The sequence below is a fragment of the Chenopodium album genome, chromosome 25 (assembly GCF_948465745.1).
Source record: "Chenopodium album chromosome 25, dcCheAlbu1.1, whole genome shotgun sequence".
Taxonomy (NCBI): domain Eukaryota; kingdom Viridiplantae; phylum Streptophyta; class Magnoliopsida; order Caryophyllales; family Amaranthaceae; genus Chenopodium; species Chenopodium album.
The window spans coordinates 29,397,586-29,415,541 of record NC_137858.1 but is presented as its reverse complement, the minus strand read 5'-3'; the positions used below and the strand labels follow the sequence as shown (position 1 = coordinate 29,415,541).

The following is a 17,956-nucleotide window of genomic DNA, read 5'->3' as shown; positions in this document are numbered from 1 at the left end:
CCTGGAGATATTTGATCATAGCCAAGTGGGATGCTTCATAAGTACCCTCATAATGGCTAACAACCAACTGAGAATCAGAATAGGCGTTAATTTTTGTTGCCCTAGCCGCCTTACACATGCGGATGCCGGATAGTAGGGCCTCATATTCCGCCTTGTTGTTCGAGGCTTGAAACTTGAACCGTAGTGCATACTCAAATTTGTCTCCCTCAGAAGACTCATAGATAACGCCTGCACCACAGTCATTGTTTGTGGTTCTCCCGTCTACGTACACTTTCCAAACCTGATCAAGATTATCCGGAGGAACTGGGCGTGTCATTTCAACAATGAAGTCGGCAAACGCCTGACCCTTCACTGCCTTTATTGGTTCGAGAGTGATTTCAAGACTTTGCATTTCAATAGCCCACTTTAAAATTCTGCTGGATGACTCCAAGGTAGACATTGGTCGCTTGAGAGGTTGATCTGTGTATATAACAACCGCATATGCCAAGAAGTATGGTTTCAACTTATTAATTACCATGTAAAGAGCGAGGCAAAATTTTTCAACCATGGGGTACTAGAGTTTAGCATTCCTGAGCACATGGCTAATGAAATAGACCGGGAGCTGGATGCCGTCTCTTTCAGCAAGGAGAACGGCACTGAAGGCATGATCTGAGATGGCTAAGTACATGAATAACGTCTCTTTGTGTAGAGGGCTAACTAGCCTTGGCAAAGAGTGGAAGTGTTCTTTCAGTGTTTGGAAGTTCGCCTCAGCATCATCTCCCCATTCAAACCTATTCTTCTTCCTGATTGCTTGGAAGAAGTAGAGGCCTTTGTCACCTGACCGGCTGAGGAATCTTCCTAAAGCCACCAGGCAACCGGTTAGCTTCTGAACTTCCTTGACAGCGCGGGGTGACTTCATGTCAATTACCGCCTGTATCTTCTCAGGGCTAGCCTATATCCCCCCTTGATCAATCAAATTCTGAGAAACTTCCCAGACTCAACACCAAAAACGCATTTCTTAGAATTCAACATAACCCTATGTCGCCTGAGTGTAGTGAAGGTTTCTCGGAGATCAGCAAGGTGATTCGTCTAGAGCTTGGATTTGACTATCATATCATCAACGTACGCCTTTACATTCCTTCCGATTTGATTTATGAAAACTGTGTCAATCATTAGTTAAAAGGTAGAAGGCGCATTTTTCAAACCAAACGGCATCATAGTATAGCAGAATAACCCCTGATCAGTGACGAAAGCCATCTTCTCTTGATCTTTTTTCCACAGGGGAATCTGGTGGAAGCCAGAGTATGCATTCATGAAACTCATCAACGCATGACTGGTTGTTGAGTCGACAAGGCTGTCGATCTTGGGGAGCGGATAGCTGTCCTTTGGACATGCCTTGTTGAGATCGGTGTAGTCTACACATCTGCGCCAGGAACCATTCGGTTTCTTTACAAGCACAACATTCGCCACCCAATCAGGGAAGTTACATGGCCGAATGAACCCAGCGTCTAGCAGCTTTTTAACTTCGGCAACTGCCGCCTGACTTCTTTCCTCACCATGATTTCTTTTCTTTTGCCGGATGGGCTTCTTTTTTGGATCCACGGCGAGTTTGTGGACAGCGAGATCCGGGCCAACGCTTGGCATCTCTTCCACTCAAAGGCAAAGATGTTTTTGAATTCTTTTAACAGGAGGTGCAAATTTGCTCCCAACTTAGCATAAGCAGCCGTCCAAACCTTTATAGTACGCTCCGGACGGTTGTCATCCAGAGCGAGATCAATGTGTTCACCAGCCGACTCTTCGGTCAGTGATTGCTATTTCTTCTCTTTCTTTACCTCCACCAGCTGAGCAGCTTTCCTTTTCTTTCTGGCTGCTGGTGGAGCTGAGTTGGCATCCTTGACATCGTCAAGGTCAGTGTCCTTGACGGCTGAGAGGTAGCACTCCCGGGCCGTTTTCTGATCCCCGTTCACGGAACCAACTATGCCATTATCCCTCTCATACTTGATGAGCATGAGAGAAGGGATGATTACCGCCTTAGCTTCATTGATAGTTGGATGGCCTAAGATGATGTTATAGGCGGTCAGCTCCTCAACTACCAAGAACTTGACGACCAGATGTCGTCCTTTCCCTTTTTCCCCTAGCCGGATAGGTAAGTCAATTCGGCCGGCTGGGTACACCATTTCACCCCCAAAACCAACTAGAGGGTGGGTAACTGGGTGCATGCTACTAGGCTTGTACTTGAGTTTTTGCAAGCACTTGTAGCTGATGATGTCCAAAGAGTTGCCGGTGTCTATAAGGATTTGCCCAACCAGCTAATTGGCGACCTCAGCTAATTAGCGACCTTACATTCAATGACAATCGGGTCTTCATGTGGACGACGGACGCTGCCCCTGCCCTTCTCAGTGATCAAGACGTCTAGGAAGGTGCCACTGGCAGATGCTTGCTCTTCATCAGCAGCCATGTCCATCTTTCTCAGATGGCTCTTGGTGCCTCGGATGGTAGGGCCACCACATGAGAATCCGCCTGCTATACAGTAGACCGGCTCTTTGTCAGTGTCTAAGCTACTAGTAGGCTGGGGAGACTTTGATGACTGCCCCGGATTATTCTTATTCCCCTTTGACTTGGACATGTAAGATTTTAACATCCCCTTGTCAGCTAGACGATCCAACGCTCGCTGGAGACAGAAGCAATCGTTGGTGTCATGACCAACTTCTTCATGAAATTGGCAAAATTTATTTTTGTTCCGCTTTTAGACAGAACTTTTCATAGGATTCGGCTTCTCAAGGGTTAGCCGATCCTTGATCTCCATGAAAATGGAGTTGCAATCTTTGTTAAACTCGTACTTGGGGACGTACGGCTTAAACTCCTTCTTTTTCTTCCGGGACGGTTAATCAGGATCGTCTACCGCCCAGACTTCTTTTCTCTTCTTGCTCTCTTCTTTCTTTTTTGCCGACTGAGCAAGCAGACTGTCTTTTTGTTTGTCGGACTTCTTGGAGTCTGACTGATTGTCAGACGAGCAGAGATTGGTTTCTTGTATAAAGCTTTCTGCCTCCCTCAGCGCCGCCTGTAGGGTGAATGCTCCTTTCCTGATGAAGTCGAACTTAAAAGTCGACCCGTCTTTCAGACCCTTAAAGAAGTCTGTGAATGCTACATCGTTAGACATCCCTGAATTTGAATTAGGTTCATTGAGAAGTTGGAGGCAAACAAGAAGGCCAGCTTCTTGAAGCTATCAATGGATCCGGCTGGCAGATTGCCAAACCATTGCTGGGCGATGCTCTTCAATGGCACCACGTAGCATCATCTAACCCTTGTAAATACATGAGGTTGGTGTATGCCATGAGGTGGTCTTCAGGGTTTGCAGTACCATCATAAGTACCAACCAACACATTCTTAACCTTGGATGGTTTAACCGCCTCGGTTATCTTCTTGGTGAACGCAGAAGGTTGTTCACCGAGTCTAAGCAGACGGAGTTGCCTGTCTAGAGGTTGGACAGGGGGGTATGCCACCTGACCTCCAAAGGGGCCGGCTGCATAAACTGAAGGTCATATTGACCATACTACGCCTGGGGCGCATACGGGGCTTGCCCGGGGCCAAGTTGGACGGGCTTGATGCCTGTTCGGCTCTCATGTAAGGACAAAGAGTTCCTTATAGAAGTTCCTTTGCAGCTATCTGGAAAGCTCGAGGTGGAGGCTGACTCAGACAGCTGCTGGTTTCTCCTCTACTCAATGATGTGGGGAGTGTCGAAGGATGATTTCTTGTTGGCTCCCGACTGATCATGCCGGGTGTGCCTCAGAGACCTTTTAGTAGTTTGATCTTGGACCAGTCAAGTGTAGCGGCTGTCTTCTCCTTGGGATGAGGAGTTGGCTTCCTGTCCTTGACCGGCTTCTTCCTTTCAGTTGGAGGAGTCTTTTTAGTCGGCTGACCTTTGCTAGAGCCAGCCTTGTTTTTACTAATCATGTCCTTGATTTCCCCCTTGAAAGAGTTCATAAATTTCATGAGCTCGTCCCGGGTGACTGGAGCTGATTCTCTGGCCGCCCAAAGGGCCTGCTTGGACCCGCCTGGTTGATGTGTCGTTCCAGTTGGTCTTTGAAACAGACATACTTAGAGATGAATGACCCATCCTTGGCCATATGCGTCTCCACTTCATCATCATCATCCTCCTGGTTTGTATAGACCACCGGTTTTTTCTCCGGTTGAGGAATACTTGTGTCTTCAGGCTGAATAACCGGTTTTAGATTGTTAGGATCAGGAAATGGTACAGATTCTTGAACCATCTTTGAGGTACTCTCCCCACAGACGGCGCCAAATGTTTTGGGTGTTTTCGTTCCCTTAGGAGAGTTACAACTCGAAGAGTGGTCCGGTGCGATCTGTACCTGCAAAACAACAGAAACTCTAGTTGGTTGGAGTTCCGCCTCAGACGATCAAGTTAGAACGCATTGGAGTGAGTAAAAAGTTCGGAAAAAGATAAAGGTGAGATCTTTACAGATCCCGAGATCAGGTGATTTCTCTGATGTGAGAAAAGTAGGTGTGAGGTAATAAATGATTGAATGTGTCCCCATAATGGGGGAATCTCTCCCTATTTATAGGGTCATTGGGAATTGTGCCCTTACGTAGGTCAGGTGACCTAGATTTGGTGGGATGTCCTTATGACGACTTTTCTGGGGATTTGGGCTTAAAGGCCGCAATTCCTTCTCTTGACAGTGGGAGTCCACGTGTCATCATGCTAGTGGTTCGATATGGACCAATTCTGGTTGGACACGGGTCCAATTCTCATTGGTCCACGTGGCGGGGTAATTTTTCCCAAAACAACACTTATATGACGACTGATTTAGGAAAGTGATGCACTTGGAAGATATCACTAGGAAACAAGGATTTTAAGTAACACAAAGTTTTGTATGTGGCTGGCAACATCGTTCGTCCGGGGTTACTCAAGTTACTCAGTCAGGGGTTACTCGAGTTACTTGATTAGGGTTACTTGAAGGGTTCGGTCAGAGGTTAATTGAGAGGTTCGGTCAGAGGTACTTAAGAGGTTACTCGACTAGGGGTTACTCAAGTGGGTACTTGGCCAAGGGTTACTCGAGGCGTTACTCGGCCAGTGGTTACTCGGTCATGGGTTACTCGAAGGGTTATTCGGTCAAGAGTTACTTGAGGGGTTCGGTCAGGAGTTACTTGAGGGGTTATCGGTAAGGGGTTAATTAGTCAAGAGTACCTTGAGTAATCCCTGACTTAATAACTTGAGTAACCTCGGTCAACGGTATGGTCAGCCACACAGAAAAATCGCCCTTTAAGAAAAGAGTGTCACTAAATAATCAAAGATTCAAAGGACATAATTAGATTAACTTGCCCACTTGGGGATAGCCAAAAAAGTATGTGAGAGCCCTTAGGTAATGTACTTCCTTTATTTTATAATAATTGTAGTACTTTAATTCACATTTAGGCCATTTTCACATTTATTGAACTGAGCTGAAGTAAAATGAACTGAACAAATTGGAGCTAAAGTGAACTGAACTGAACTGAACTGATTGGAGCTGAACTGAACTGAACTGAGCTGAGCTAAGATGAATTTTTTATGAGAGAAGGAAATTAGGAGTTGAACTGAACTGATTGGAGCTAAACTGAACTGAACTGAAGTGATTGGAGCTGAACTGAACTGATTAGAGCTGAACTGAGCTGAACTGAAATTAAGTAAATATGACCAGGCCCTTAATTGGACACACATGTCGTCGATGTACAACTTTGACAATTAATGTTTAAAACTATTACTCCCTCCATATTTTATTATTTTCTCCCTTTGCCTTTGCGATCGTACTTTATTATTTGTTCCATTTCCTTTTTTGAAAACATTTCCCAACATTATATTTTACTAATTTATTCTCTCTTAGTGGATCCCCTAGCTATCATACTTTAATATTTTCATATTCTCTCTCCTCCCAACAATTATATTTTACTAGGTTAGTTTTCATGCCATGTATGGTAATTTTCAATACTATTATTAAACTTTCTTATAATTAGTTTTCATAAAAAAAAAATTAAAACCATATAGTTGGCAAATTTGGATCAAAATGAATGATTATGAAAGACATGTTAAATATAAAATGACGTAGATACTAATCAAAGTTATGTTAAGAAATTCTTGTTATAGCTTTATAAATAATATAATTGTATTAAAAATATATCAAATCTTTTTTATTTAAGCTACATTATAAAGATTTGACATATATTTAACACAAATATTTGAATATAATAATACTTCAATTTGTCTAAGCTAATTATATAGTCATCTGACTCATCTCTATTAAAATATAGTAGCAATACATAATCGTATATAATAGAACACCTAATTGTTTAGCTTGTTATCAAAAGTAAGTAAACTATAAAGTTAATTAAGTATAATATCTAAATAAAAGATTGAAAGCATTATATTTGTATGTGAGCCAACTATAATATTACATGATATGATATAACAAATGATATTTTTAGTTGTCATTATTAAGTGTGAATATATTTAAGTTATTTTTCAAAAAAAAAAAAAATTAATATACTACGTATTTAAGTTAATTACTTCATGGTGTGTGTTTTTGAAAAATATATAGGATCTTTTAGAATACAGAGTAAGTAACTATATTGATATATTTACATTCTTGTTTTTTTGGGAAGGATATATCAATATTACATGTTTTTTTTTTGGAAAAACATATAAAATCTTTTAGAATATTGAATAAGTATATATTGTTATATATATTTGCAAAATATTTGTTTCTTAAATACAAATTGTTTTCAAAAAAATAATATAAAATAAAATAAATTATAAATAAATAAATTTAAGGAATATCAAAAGATGACACGTGTCATTGCTGGTGTGTCTTTAAGTATACTAGGTTAAGTCCCGTGCTATGCACGGTATTTTTTATTACTTAATACCTATTATTAGTTTAACACTATTATTTAATTATAAAAAACTATTCCTAATTGCAAAATAGGATGAAAATTCTGTGATTACAAAAAATATTTAAAAAAATTTATCACACTAAAGAATAGAGAGAGAATAATATATGCAGGACTATTAAAAATAACTATGAACTACAAAGTTATAGATAGAAAACTATTACATTGCATAGTATTGTATAAAAAAATAATATCTTTGTTTGAATGTGTACAAATGGAATATACTTATCAAATAGGAAGTGAAATATTATATTTTATAGTTTGTATTAAAAACTTCTCTAAGAAGCTTTGGCTAAAAAAATTAAAAAAAAAATTAAAAAAACTTTTGGAGGGAAAATTTTTAACCAGGAGATGACATGTGTCTTTCCTGGTTTCGCCTTTAGTATAAAGTTATAGATAGATTATAGATTGTTATTGATTCTTCCATTAAACCTACTTTCTTCATATTTTATTACTTTACTATTTCTCCTAAAACTCCACGCATGGAGAAATGAAGCAAGTCATTAAACACGGAGTGAGTATTAATAAAAAAAAATATATTCCATAAAAAAGTTGATATAATAAAAATCAATAACTATATACTAAAAGACACACCAGCAATGACACGTGTCATCTCCCGGTGTGTCCTTAGTATATTTTTATTTTTTAAAATTAAAAAAAAATAATTCCAAAAAGGAGATATTTTGCATATTTATATGTAAATAATAATCAATAATAAATATAATCTTCCGATAACCTGAAAAAAATATATTAAAAAGATACAATATATTTAAATAATCACCAAATAAATCTTATTATAACTGTCCTAACATATATACTAAGGTTGATATTAATTTTCCCTTAAAAAAACAAAATCCAAGCTACTCATATATATTAAGGTTGATTTGCAAACTTCCCTTTAAAAAATACAAATCTTAGCAAATCATATTATTTTTTAGTTATTTTTCTTTTAAAAAAAAACAAATTATTGATTAAGGAAATCAAATTATTTACAAAAATAACATTATTTTATATACATATTCCATATTAATAAGTAGTAATTATAATATTTACAATAAAAAGATTTCAAATCTTTCTAATATATAAACCAAAAATCATACTCGTAGTAATTTTTGACCTACTTTATAGCAAGAAAATATATAGCTTTGTTTTTTTACCTACTTCTGTTTTAGTTGTGTATTAGAAGTTACAATTAAAAAATCGACATATCCATACTTTTATTATTTCTCAACTAATTTATAATAAAATACTTATCAATCAATAATCTATAAGTATATAACTATAGATCACCGTGCATTGCACGGGAGCTAACCTAGTATACACTAAGATTAATCCAAAATTATTTTTACAAAAACAATTACACTGTACAATTTTTTACATTTATATACGACGACTAATATCATCACAATAAGATTACTATTGGACCCCATGCATGACAATTGTTTATTTAATTTAAGAAAAGAATACACTGGAGTCATGACTAGACCCAAGGATTTGGTATAAAAAGAAATATCAGAGATACCAAGCCATGAAAGACAAGAAAAATCCTTGTCTTACATACTGGGATGATTAATCCACCTTAATTTTATAACTATACCCCAACTTTATAATCCCTTAATATTATTTTATTGTCATACACATGACTTTTCTGTGCCCTTTGCTTAATTATCCTACCTTAGCTTATTAGCCTTTTCATATAATCATTCATTATTTTTCTCCTACTAGCTATCTTCCTCTCCCTTTCTCCCATTTTTCTCATTCTCTAAATCATTAAGAAAAAGATAGGCTAATTCCAACAAGTTATTTAACATTTCTAAGTCATAACATACACAACACCAAACTCACAAGTTAAGCTTAATTAAGGTTTTGGAGAAAAGAAAATATGGGTAGAGCTCCTTGTTGTGATAAAGCTAACGTGAAGAAAGGTCCTTGGTCTCCTGAAGAAGATGCCAAGCTCAAATCCTACATCGAAAAGAATGGTACTGGTGGTAATTGGATCGCGTTGCCTCAAAAAATCGGTAACTAACCCTAGCTAGATGATTGATCATCTTCTTTTTAGTCTCATGATGGAATTCTTATTAGTTATTTTCATAAACATGTTAACAATCAACTAGCTATATAGCTTAGCTTCTTGTTATTTTTTCTTCAAAGTTTACCTGAACCAAATCTTATTTACATCACTGCGTTTATTGCTCTCTTTATACAATAATACAATAAGAATTGACATATATGTAAACAAATTAATTTTTTGTATAAATAACAATTGTTAGTTGTTTACATTCTTAGGGCTTAAGAGATGTGGAAAGAGTTGTCGCCTTCGATGGCTAAACTATCTCCGGCCTAACATCAAACATGGAGGATTCTCGGAAGAAGAAGATAGAATTATCTTAAGCCTCTATGTGAGTATTGGTAGCAGGTATGATTTTTTATTTCTTAGGTTTGTACAACTATTTAATCAAAAACTAAGAGCAGTACAATAACATACACATATATGTAAGTACATAAAATTAATTATGAAAATATTTATGATTTGGATGAACAGGTGGTCAATAATTGCTGCACAATTACCAGGAAGAACAGACAATGATATTAAAAATTATTGGAACACAAGGTTGAAGAAAAAACTCCTAGGAAAGCAAAGGAGAGATCAACAACAAGCTCGAAAAGCCAACAACCTAATCATAAAGCAAGAAGATAATAGATTGATTGATTCCATTCCCTTTACCTCGAGTTTTGTCAATCATAACCAAATACCATATTGGCCACCCCAACTTACTACTAATTTGCCTAGTGCAATTTCAATACCGAATTACTCGAATTCCTCTTCATGTGAGAATTTCCAAGGTCTCAACAATGATCATACATCACTTCGAAAATTGTTGATGAAGGTTAATGGAGGACATTATGATAGTGTCAATAATAATCCTCAATTATTACCTCATCATAACATTACTTACCCAAGTAATAATAATATCACACAAACAAATATCAACCTCTCTAATACTACACTTCCCTTAGACACCATGATTGGTACATGTGAAATGACAAATAATTCGACCGACTTTAACCCTCAAGGTGAAGGTGTAAGGATAGGAATGATAGGAGGACAAAGTAGTACTTTCCCTCCGGAACTCGAGGAGTTGATGAGTAGCAACCCCCAAAGGTTAGTGGCAGAAGATGGACTAGAGTTCCTCTACGGCGATTATGGCAACAGTTTTGTAAACAATGATGGATCAACGTCGGAGACTACAACTTGTGGGGAGAGCTCAGGATGGGTTGAAATGAGCTCATTGGTTACTCTTCCTAATTTGGAATCTGATTGTAGTGTTTTGGTTCAAGGAATTGGTGAAGAAAGTCGATTCGAAGAGCCCTTGAGGTACTCTAGCACTGATGATCTATAGTGTTTGATTTGTGTGGGTAAGTGTATGTGTGTGTGCTTATGAAAATTGGTGTAAATTCTATAGAGTGGAAATAATCTAATATGTTTTTGTGATTTATTTCATCATATTTTTGTTTGATTTCGGATAATATTTCTTGAAAACACAATATAATTTCATTATATAATAAGCTCATGACAGAATGTGGGTGTACTTGTTTTCTTTGAATTCTAGTTTATTTGTAGTTAGCTTCAAGAAAATGAGAGAATTGTAGTTGGTTGATTTTTTTTTATCATTTTGATTTTGTTTTTAAAAGTTTTGTCCTGTTTTTAACTCTTTCTTGAATAGCTCAAGCTATAGATAATGTGATTAAAGAATATGAATAGAAGATTTAGAATCCATAATATAAATATAAAAGTATATACAAGACTACAAGTATATTGTACACTTAAAGGATTAATCTTGAAGTTTGAGAGAAATGTATTTCTATCCTTTATTAGGTAGATGAATGTGCAAGAATCCTATGAAGATTATAAGATGTATTTGGTTTTCTTTTTTAAAGTTTATATGTATTTGTGATTTTCTCTATTGATTTATGAACAAAACCATTTTCATATCGGGTGTGTAGTAATTTTACTGTTTTTTTTTAATTTGTTTTATATTGGGATAAGTATAAACAAATTTTGGGGTGGTTTTTACTTGATTTAATTTGAAAATTTTTATATAACGGGAAGTGATGCAGAAATACTTGCGTGGACCTGGTTCACAATAATATTATTGTGGACCCGAGGTTTATACACACGCAACTGACATTAAATTGAACATAGTGACCTTTATTTTTAACATAGTAACCTTTATTAAAAGTTGTATAACGTTTAATACTATTGTGAACTTGAAGTACGACGTTATGACCTTAATTTTAACATAGGGACCTTTATTATTAATATTGACCTTATAAAATATTTCATTAAAAAAATTAACCTCTTATAGCCTATATATTACCAAAATGACTTTGATTTTCAACATAGTAACCTTCATTTTATTATAGTGACTTTTTTTTTATTAATAAAACAACTATAGTTTCCCTAATGTTAGTGGTCCACAATAATTAGTGTGAACCAGGTTCATTTAAGAATTTGTAGAAGTAATGATCAAATTAACCGGTAATTTATGATTTTTAAAAAGAGATATTTTTATTTTTACTTATCATTTATAAAAATTATCAATTAAGTACTGGTAACTTTTAGACTATGTAGGGAGGACATTTATTCGTTGAAAATAACATTATTTATGTTAAACAATAATATATATTTAATGTATATCCATCTTGTTTACAAGTTTATGCTAAATAAAAGATGTTAGTATACTTAGTTAATGGTGGGAAGTACAATAGGGCTAAGAGTAAGGACAAGCAGAGAAGTAGATACCCTAAATATTTGTAAACATTCTTACAGAATATCATATAACTCTTTTGTCTACTGTTATTCTGTTAACATCCATGGTGTTTGTTGCTATAAACCGTATATATATATTCTCTCTTTCTTTGTTAAAAAATTGTATCACTTTGTCTAAGATATTAAAGTGATCTGGCAAATGTTAGACTTGATTAAGCATTACTTTGCGCATTTTTGGAGTTGTTTTTTGAGTTAAGTTATAATTAGGATTTGTTCTCTTCAACTTATTAATTTCAATTCAGTTCAGTTTATAATTTCCTTCTCTCATAAACAATACAGTTCAGCTCAGTTCAGTTCAGTTCCTAATTTCGTTCTCTCATAAATAATTCAGTTCAGTTTAGTTCAATTTATAATTTCTTTCTCTCATAATTAATTCAGTCAGCAAATCAGAATAATAGGCCCTTAGTTGGAATGACATTGGTTATTCTTTGTAAGCAGGACTAGTTTACTAATTGTGTGTTGGATACTGCCTATCTAAAGTAGTTAAGCTTACAATAACTCACTTCAACTGATTTAAGCAAATATTTACTGGTTTTATATATAATCTGATTAGACCAATTAATATCTTTTTAGTTGTTTTATAAATAATCTGATTAGACAAAATAATATATTATTAATTAACCAATACACATTTAAAGACAACTCATTTGTGAATTTTAATTTAAGGATTAGTATACAACATAAGCTCAAAGTTTAATAAATGAGAAAATTAGATCAGGTAAAATAGCATAGTCTCACTACTCCTGGCCTATATACGTTGTCTCATTATTCCAATCCAATAATAATGCTTTCTCAATACAAATGAATGATATAATCATATGATGATTTATGGGAATGCATGTTGTCCTCTATGACTATCAATTAGAATTATATACTCCTAGAGTACAATGGATCATGGTACTCCTTACACAATATGTTTGAATTATTTTGCTTACACTTTATGTTATTTTGCTTAAATGTTGTGTTATTTTGTTACAATACTTATTTACTTCAACCTCCATTCATACTATCTTTAATTTACATAAAATAACAAGTAATTATTCAAAAAATAACATGTATATAAGTTGAAATAATAATAAGTTCAAATCAAAATAACATTAGCAACGTTGAGTTTAAGGAGAATCGAACACTTCAGGAGGTACTAAATTTCTTGACATGAACACATTTGAACCATAAATAGCTTCAAGAAACCCAAAAAATTGGAAGAAGAAAAGAGGAGAGAGAAAGTGTCTTTGATTTAGAATTGGAGTAGTGAGAGGAAGAGAGAGAGTGAGAGTGAGAGGTTGATTTCTGAGAAACCCAGAAAATTGAATAAAGAAAGGAAGAGAAAGTGTGATTTTGAGTTGGAGTAGCTGAGAGAGGAAGAGAGAGTGTGGGAGGAAGATGACTGAGAAAAAAGACAAAATAACATACATTTATTTAAATATAACATATATATAAACTGAAATAATAAGAAGTTAACATCAAAATAACATGAATTTATAAAATCTGGAGTACCATGTGCACGATACTCCAGGAGTAAGATAGAAATTGCGGTTTTTCAAGGCGTAAAACAACAATAATATAGTGGAAAGAATTAACCCCAAACTAATTCTTATTTCAAGTTGGATTGCAGTGCTAGTTTTTTTTTTAAAAAAAAATAAAAAATTACAATTTATATACTTCCTTTTTTTTTAAATACTTGCAACACTTCTTTTTTTTTTTGCACGCTTTTTGATGCATTATTTCAACCGTTATGTAAATATTATAAACATTTGATTTTAAAATGTATAACTCAAGACGAATCTAACAAGATCCCATGTTACTATATCTCTGTAAGGCTTAGTTATAAATCATCAAAGCTAGTCAAAGTGGCACAAAAAATAGTGTAAAATTCAAATTGTTGCATGTAAAAGAAAAACAGATGAATTATAGTATATAAACATAACACAAAGTATTAAAAAGTGTTACAAATCATTATTTCAAGCCGGGATCGGGTATTCAAAAGTATATTAAGGTTTGCCAAAACCCGCTCATTTTCAGGCCAGAACGGAATGGGTTAGTGGGTCGGGCTATAGTTGATCACCTCTATGTATACACACCATAATGAAATTTAACAGTTGAAAAATATTATACTAATTTTTTATTGCAACAAAAATATTTTTTTTAAAAAAAAAAAAAATCAAATCAATCGTGCACATATTGTTTATACATGTTATAACACGAGATGTGGCTACCCGGCCCGACCTAAAGATAAGTTGAAATAATTAAATAGGCTCCGTTCAAAAAAAAAAAAAGTTCTTTCCTTAAATTATCAACGTTCTACTTCTCTCACTAATAGAATTTGGACTGGGAGAAAATCATTTGTCCCATAATTTGTGTCCCATTTGTGTTCAATTAAATATGATTGGTTCTTAAAATATTTATTTGCTTTTTAAAATTTGAGAAGTGGGGCCTTGTAATTATTACAACCAATGATATTAAGTGGAACACAAATGGAATATGAAAAATGGAACAGAGGATTTAAAACCATTTGGACTCCATTTTATTAGTGTTGGCTTATTTATTCTCTATTTTGTTTGGCCTATTGCATTGAAAACTACTTAGAAAAAAAAGAAAAAAAAGGAAGTAGAGACCATTGGAAAAGTTAATAAGGTATATGTGACATTCTTTGTATTTTATGACTTCTAATTTACTATGGCTATCTTTCATGATGGGGATTGTTCAATATCGTCCAATTTTACTAGATATCACCATACAATATTCTAGAACATACATATTATTAACGCTTCAGATGTGTACACAACTCGATTTTCCTCATGGTGTGAGGAGAATGAGTGATTGTGAGGGAACAATTTTCGTTACCAATTCCAAGTACTAAAACTTTCCCAACCCTCACTTTGATTTAATTTAACCTAACAATAGGGACAAAATTCTTCTTATGTTGACTTGTTAACACAAAATGCAACTTTGAAATTGAAATATGTCAACCACTTCTAACAAATCACGACCCCGCCTTAGGAGAAAAACATTTATTTTGAGGCAATAATCAATCAGCATAAAAGGACAATTTTTGCATTGACTTTGATCTAAATTACAACTGTAAGCAACGTCTACAAGAGCATTCACTTAAATTAAGTAAAGTCACTGCTGAATGATCAATTAGCAAGTTTGACGTTCTACTACATCGCAATCAAAGACACTGCTTCTGTCTCAGATACTACGAAGTACTAATCTTTGATAGGCTATGGTGCCTAGAGATGTCATATTGGTTTTGTATATGATAACTCCTAATTGATTTATTTAAATTAGCAATAAATGAATGTGGTTGTTCATGCGATACAATTAAGCGTGTACCCGTGTTAGAATCCGACCTCATTTCCATATTTAAGATGAGTTCTTAGATTTTTTTTTTTTTTTTTTCTTTTTATGACTTTAGATACCATTATTCTGTTTCTATTAATTCAAATAGGTTAGAAATTTAAGTTGGTAGTTGAAATCTTGAATCGATACTCTATCGCGTTCCTCATATGAGAGTTCTTTGGGCTTGAAGTGTGGATGCGGCATGGACCTCCTCATACCCAGTGTGAAATATCCCACTTGAAAGTGGCCGTAGATTAGATTTGAACTCGTGCCTTTTGAATCACGCTAGCTCTTGATACCATGTTAAAGGACCAATTCAACTAAAATGGTTGAAGCCCAAGATCAACTTATGTATTTTATATATTAAAAAAAAAAACCTCTTTATAGAGCAACTGAGCAACATGCTTCCTCTTCGTCTCCAATTTCCCTCTCAAAAGAACTTTTGTGCCATCTGGCAGATAGTAACTCGGTTTCAACAATGGTGAAGCATGCAAACCCTTCCCATTCCCCTATTTTAAACTCCAATTCACAATCATCAAACTCGCAGACTGATGAGTGACATTTATGGCACTCATTTGATCTCTTTTTGGATGAATTTCGTTTCATTTTATTACTCTTTTCTTTAGTTTTCCTTAGTTTTATTCTTAATTTCTTCATTTTATGCTTTTCATAGTTAGTTTCTCTATTTTGTGCATTTTCTAGTTTATTTGTTGTTTTTCCCTTTTATTTGCTTTTTCTCTTTTATTTGTAGGTTGTGATTGATTGTCCAAGAATTCCCGAGCTTCCTTTCCATGGTTTTTCATCGCTTTTCATGCCTTATGCTTGTGCAAAGAGCTTCAAGTCAAGAAGGACCCGAAGAGCAAGCTTTAAGACCTTGGTTGTGCACTTTTCATGGCTTGTGTTCATCAAAAATACCAAGGAAAGTTGCTGCCTACCTTGTCCCCCATCACCATCACCTATGGTGTGTGCACCTCATGAGCTAGGATGAAGAAAAGGGAGGAAGTTCACCCAGCTAGGTGCGGGCGCACACGAGGGATGTGCGGCCGCACAGGTGGCGCGTGCGGCCGCACATCAGGCGCGTGCGGGCGCACCCAGCTGGGTATGTTTTTCGTGCGCGCCTTTCTCTCTCCTACGTGCGACCGCACCGGCGTGGGTCTATTTTTGGGCGTCATAACCAACCTCTCCTTTGTATATATAGTTATTTCCTTCTATTTTTGGCTAAGTTTTTTTATTCAACTATTAGATCTTAGTTTTTGATTAGAATTTAGAGAGAGAAACTCAAGAATTGAAGAGAGAGAAACTCATGGTTTTTGGTTGATTGTTCAAGAATTCTCCATTGTAATTGATCTTTTGATCAAGTTTGTAAGGATCTTTCATCTTTGATTTCAATATAAGTTTGTTCTTAGTTGATTTCATTTGTTTTTCATATTATTGTTGATTGTTTGATGTTTGATTGAAGTTTGATTGATTGTTGATTTGATCTTTTGATTTCTAATATGTTGATGATGAAATTGATGATTAGTGTAGTTTTGATCTTAATTTCTATGGCTATTGAGTAGTTTACTAGCTAGGGTAATGGTGAAGCATGTATGAGTGATGGATTAGAGTAATTTGGGGATAATTAATGGAGTTGATGATGTGATTAAACTTGGTTGATGATTCATGTGCATGTGTGTGATTGATTGAAGCTTGGCCATCTTTAATTGGTGCACTAGATTGCATTGTAAGCTTGCTATGATACGGACCATTGATTAGTGACTTGCAATTTCTCGATTGAGGTATATTGTGACGTTTCCTAGTTAGTGTTTAGCGTAGTTGGCGCTAGTTAGACCTCTAGGAGAATAACTTGGTATGCTCTTTTGGATGCATGTTTGATCTTCCCTCATATCACTTGACTTAGTTGGTTTGACCTCCCAAATTACCCTTCTCTATTGCAATTACATGTGGATCCATTCCCCTAGTGTCTTTTATATTGATTTTATACAAGTTCATTGCATTGATTAGCTCTAGCTCTAGTTCTTACCATAAACCCCGCATTTGACTTCGGAGTAGCTTAACATTAGACAATAGACATTCAATTTCCATTCCTTTGGGTTCAACCTCGACTTACTACTATACTTCCATAGGGGTTTGTTGAGTTATAAATATTGTTTGATTGGGTGGGGAGGTAGCCCAACGACCTACCGTTTCCGCGCCCATCAAAATGGCGCCGTTGCCGGGGAATGGTGTCTTGAGTGTATATTGTTGTTGAGTCTATTCCACTTTATTTGCAAAATACAAAAAGATTTTACTCTTTAGGCTACACTTGTAGCCGTGCTACTAATATTTTCTTTGAGTTTTGTATGCATAGATCCCGAGATCGTTCAATTGTTCCCTTTGATCCGGAGATTGAGAGAACTCTCTCAAGGAGGAGAGTAGCTAACAAGTCATTGGATTATAGTTCTTCAAGAGAAGAAGAGATTGAAGAAGAGCAAGTCATGGGAGAAAATCCGAGAGTTGCCTTGAAGGAGCTAGGAGTGCCCGGTGCATATAGGTTTGAGAGCGGCATAGCTCCACCTACAACACCGGCAAACGACTTTGAAATTAGGCCGGCCATGATCACCTTGATTGAGAGGAGACAATATAGTGGGGATAAGAATGAGAGCCCATTGAACCATCTTAAGGAGTTTGAAAAATATTGCAACACTATCAAAGTCAATGGAGTTTCTCAAGTGTTTATCCGCCTCAAGTTGTTCCCCTTCTCTCTCATAGGAAGATCTTTGGAATGGCTAGACAAAGAAGTGAAGCCCAATTCTTTGAGAACATGGGATGATGTCACAAAAGCTTTCTTGTCCCGTTTCTACCCTCAAAAGAAGACGACGG

The 17,956-nt window shown here is 35.5% G+C and overlaps 1 protein-coding gene across 1 annotated transcript; it reads left to right on the top strand.

The window, feature by feature from the left end:
* The first annotated feature begins 8,676 nt into the window (after positions 1–8,676).
* On the top strand, positions 8,677–10,322 carry LOC145613937 (uncharacterized). The gene is made up of 3 exons (XM_081668970.1): positions 8,677–8,939; positions 9,208–9,337; positions 9,464–10,322. Exons 1-3 carry the CDS (start codon positions 8,804–8,806, stop codon positions 10,320–10,322), a joined length of 1,125 nt encoding a protein of 374 aa, XP_081525096.1. The 5' UTR covers positions 8,677–8,803.
* Positions 10,323–17,956: the final 7,634 nt, after the last annotated feature.

Coding starts and splice junctions, on each gene's coding strand:
- LOC145613937 (XM_081668970.1), top strand. CDS start 8,804: ATGGGTAGAGCTCCTTGTTGTGATAAAGCTAACGTGAAGAAAGGTCCT. Junction 8,940..9,207: donor CGCGTTGCCTCAAAAAATCG/GTAACTAACCCT, acceptor TTACATTCTTAG/GGCTTAAGAGATGTGGAAAG. Junction 9,338..9,463: donor TATGTGAGTATTGGTAGCAG/GTATGATTTTTT, acceptor TTGGATGAACAG/GTGGTCAATAATTGCTGCAC.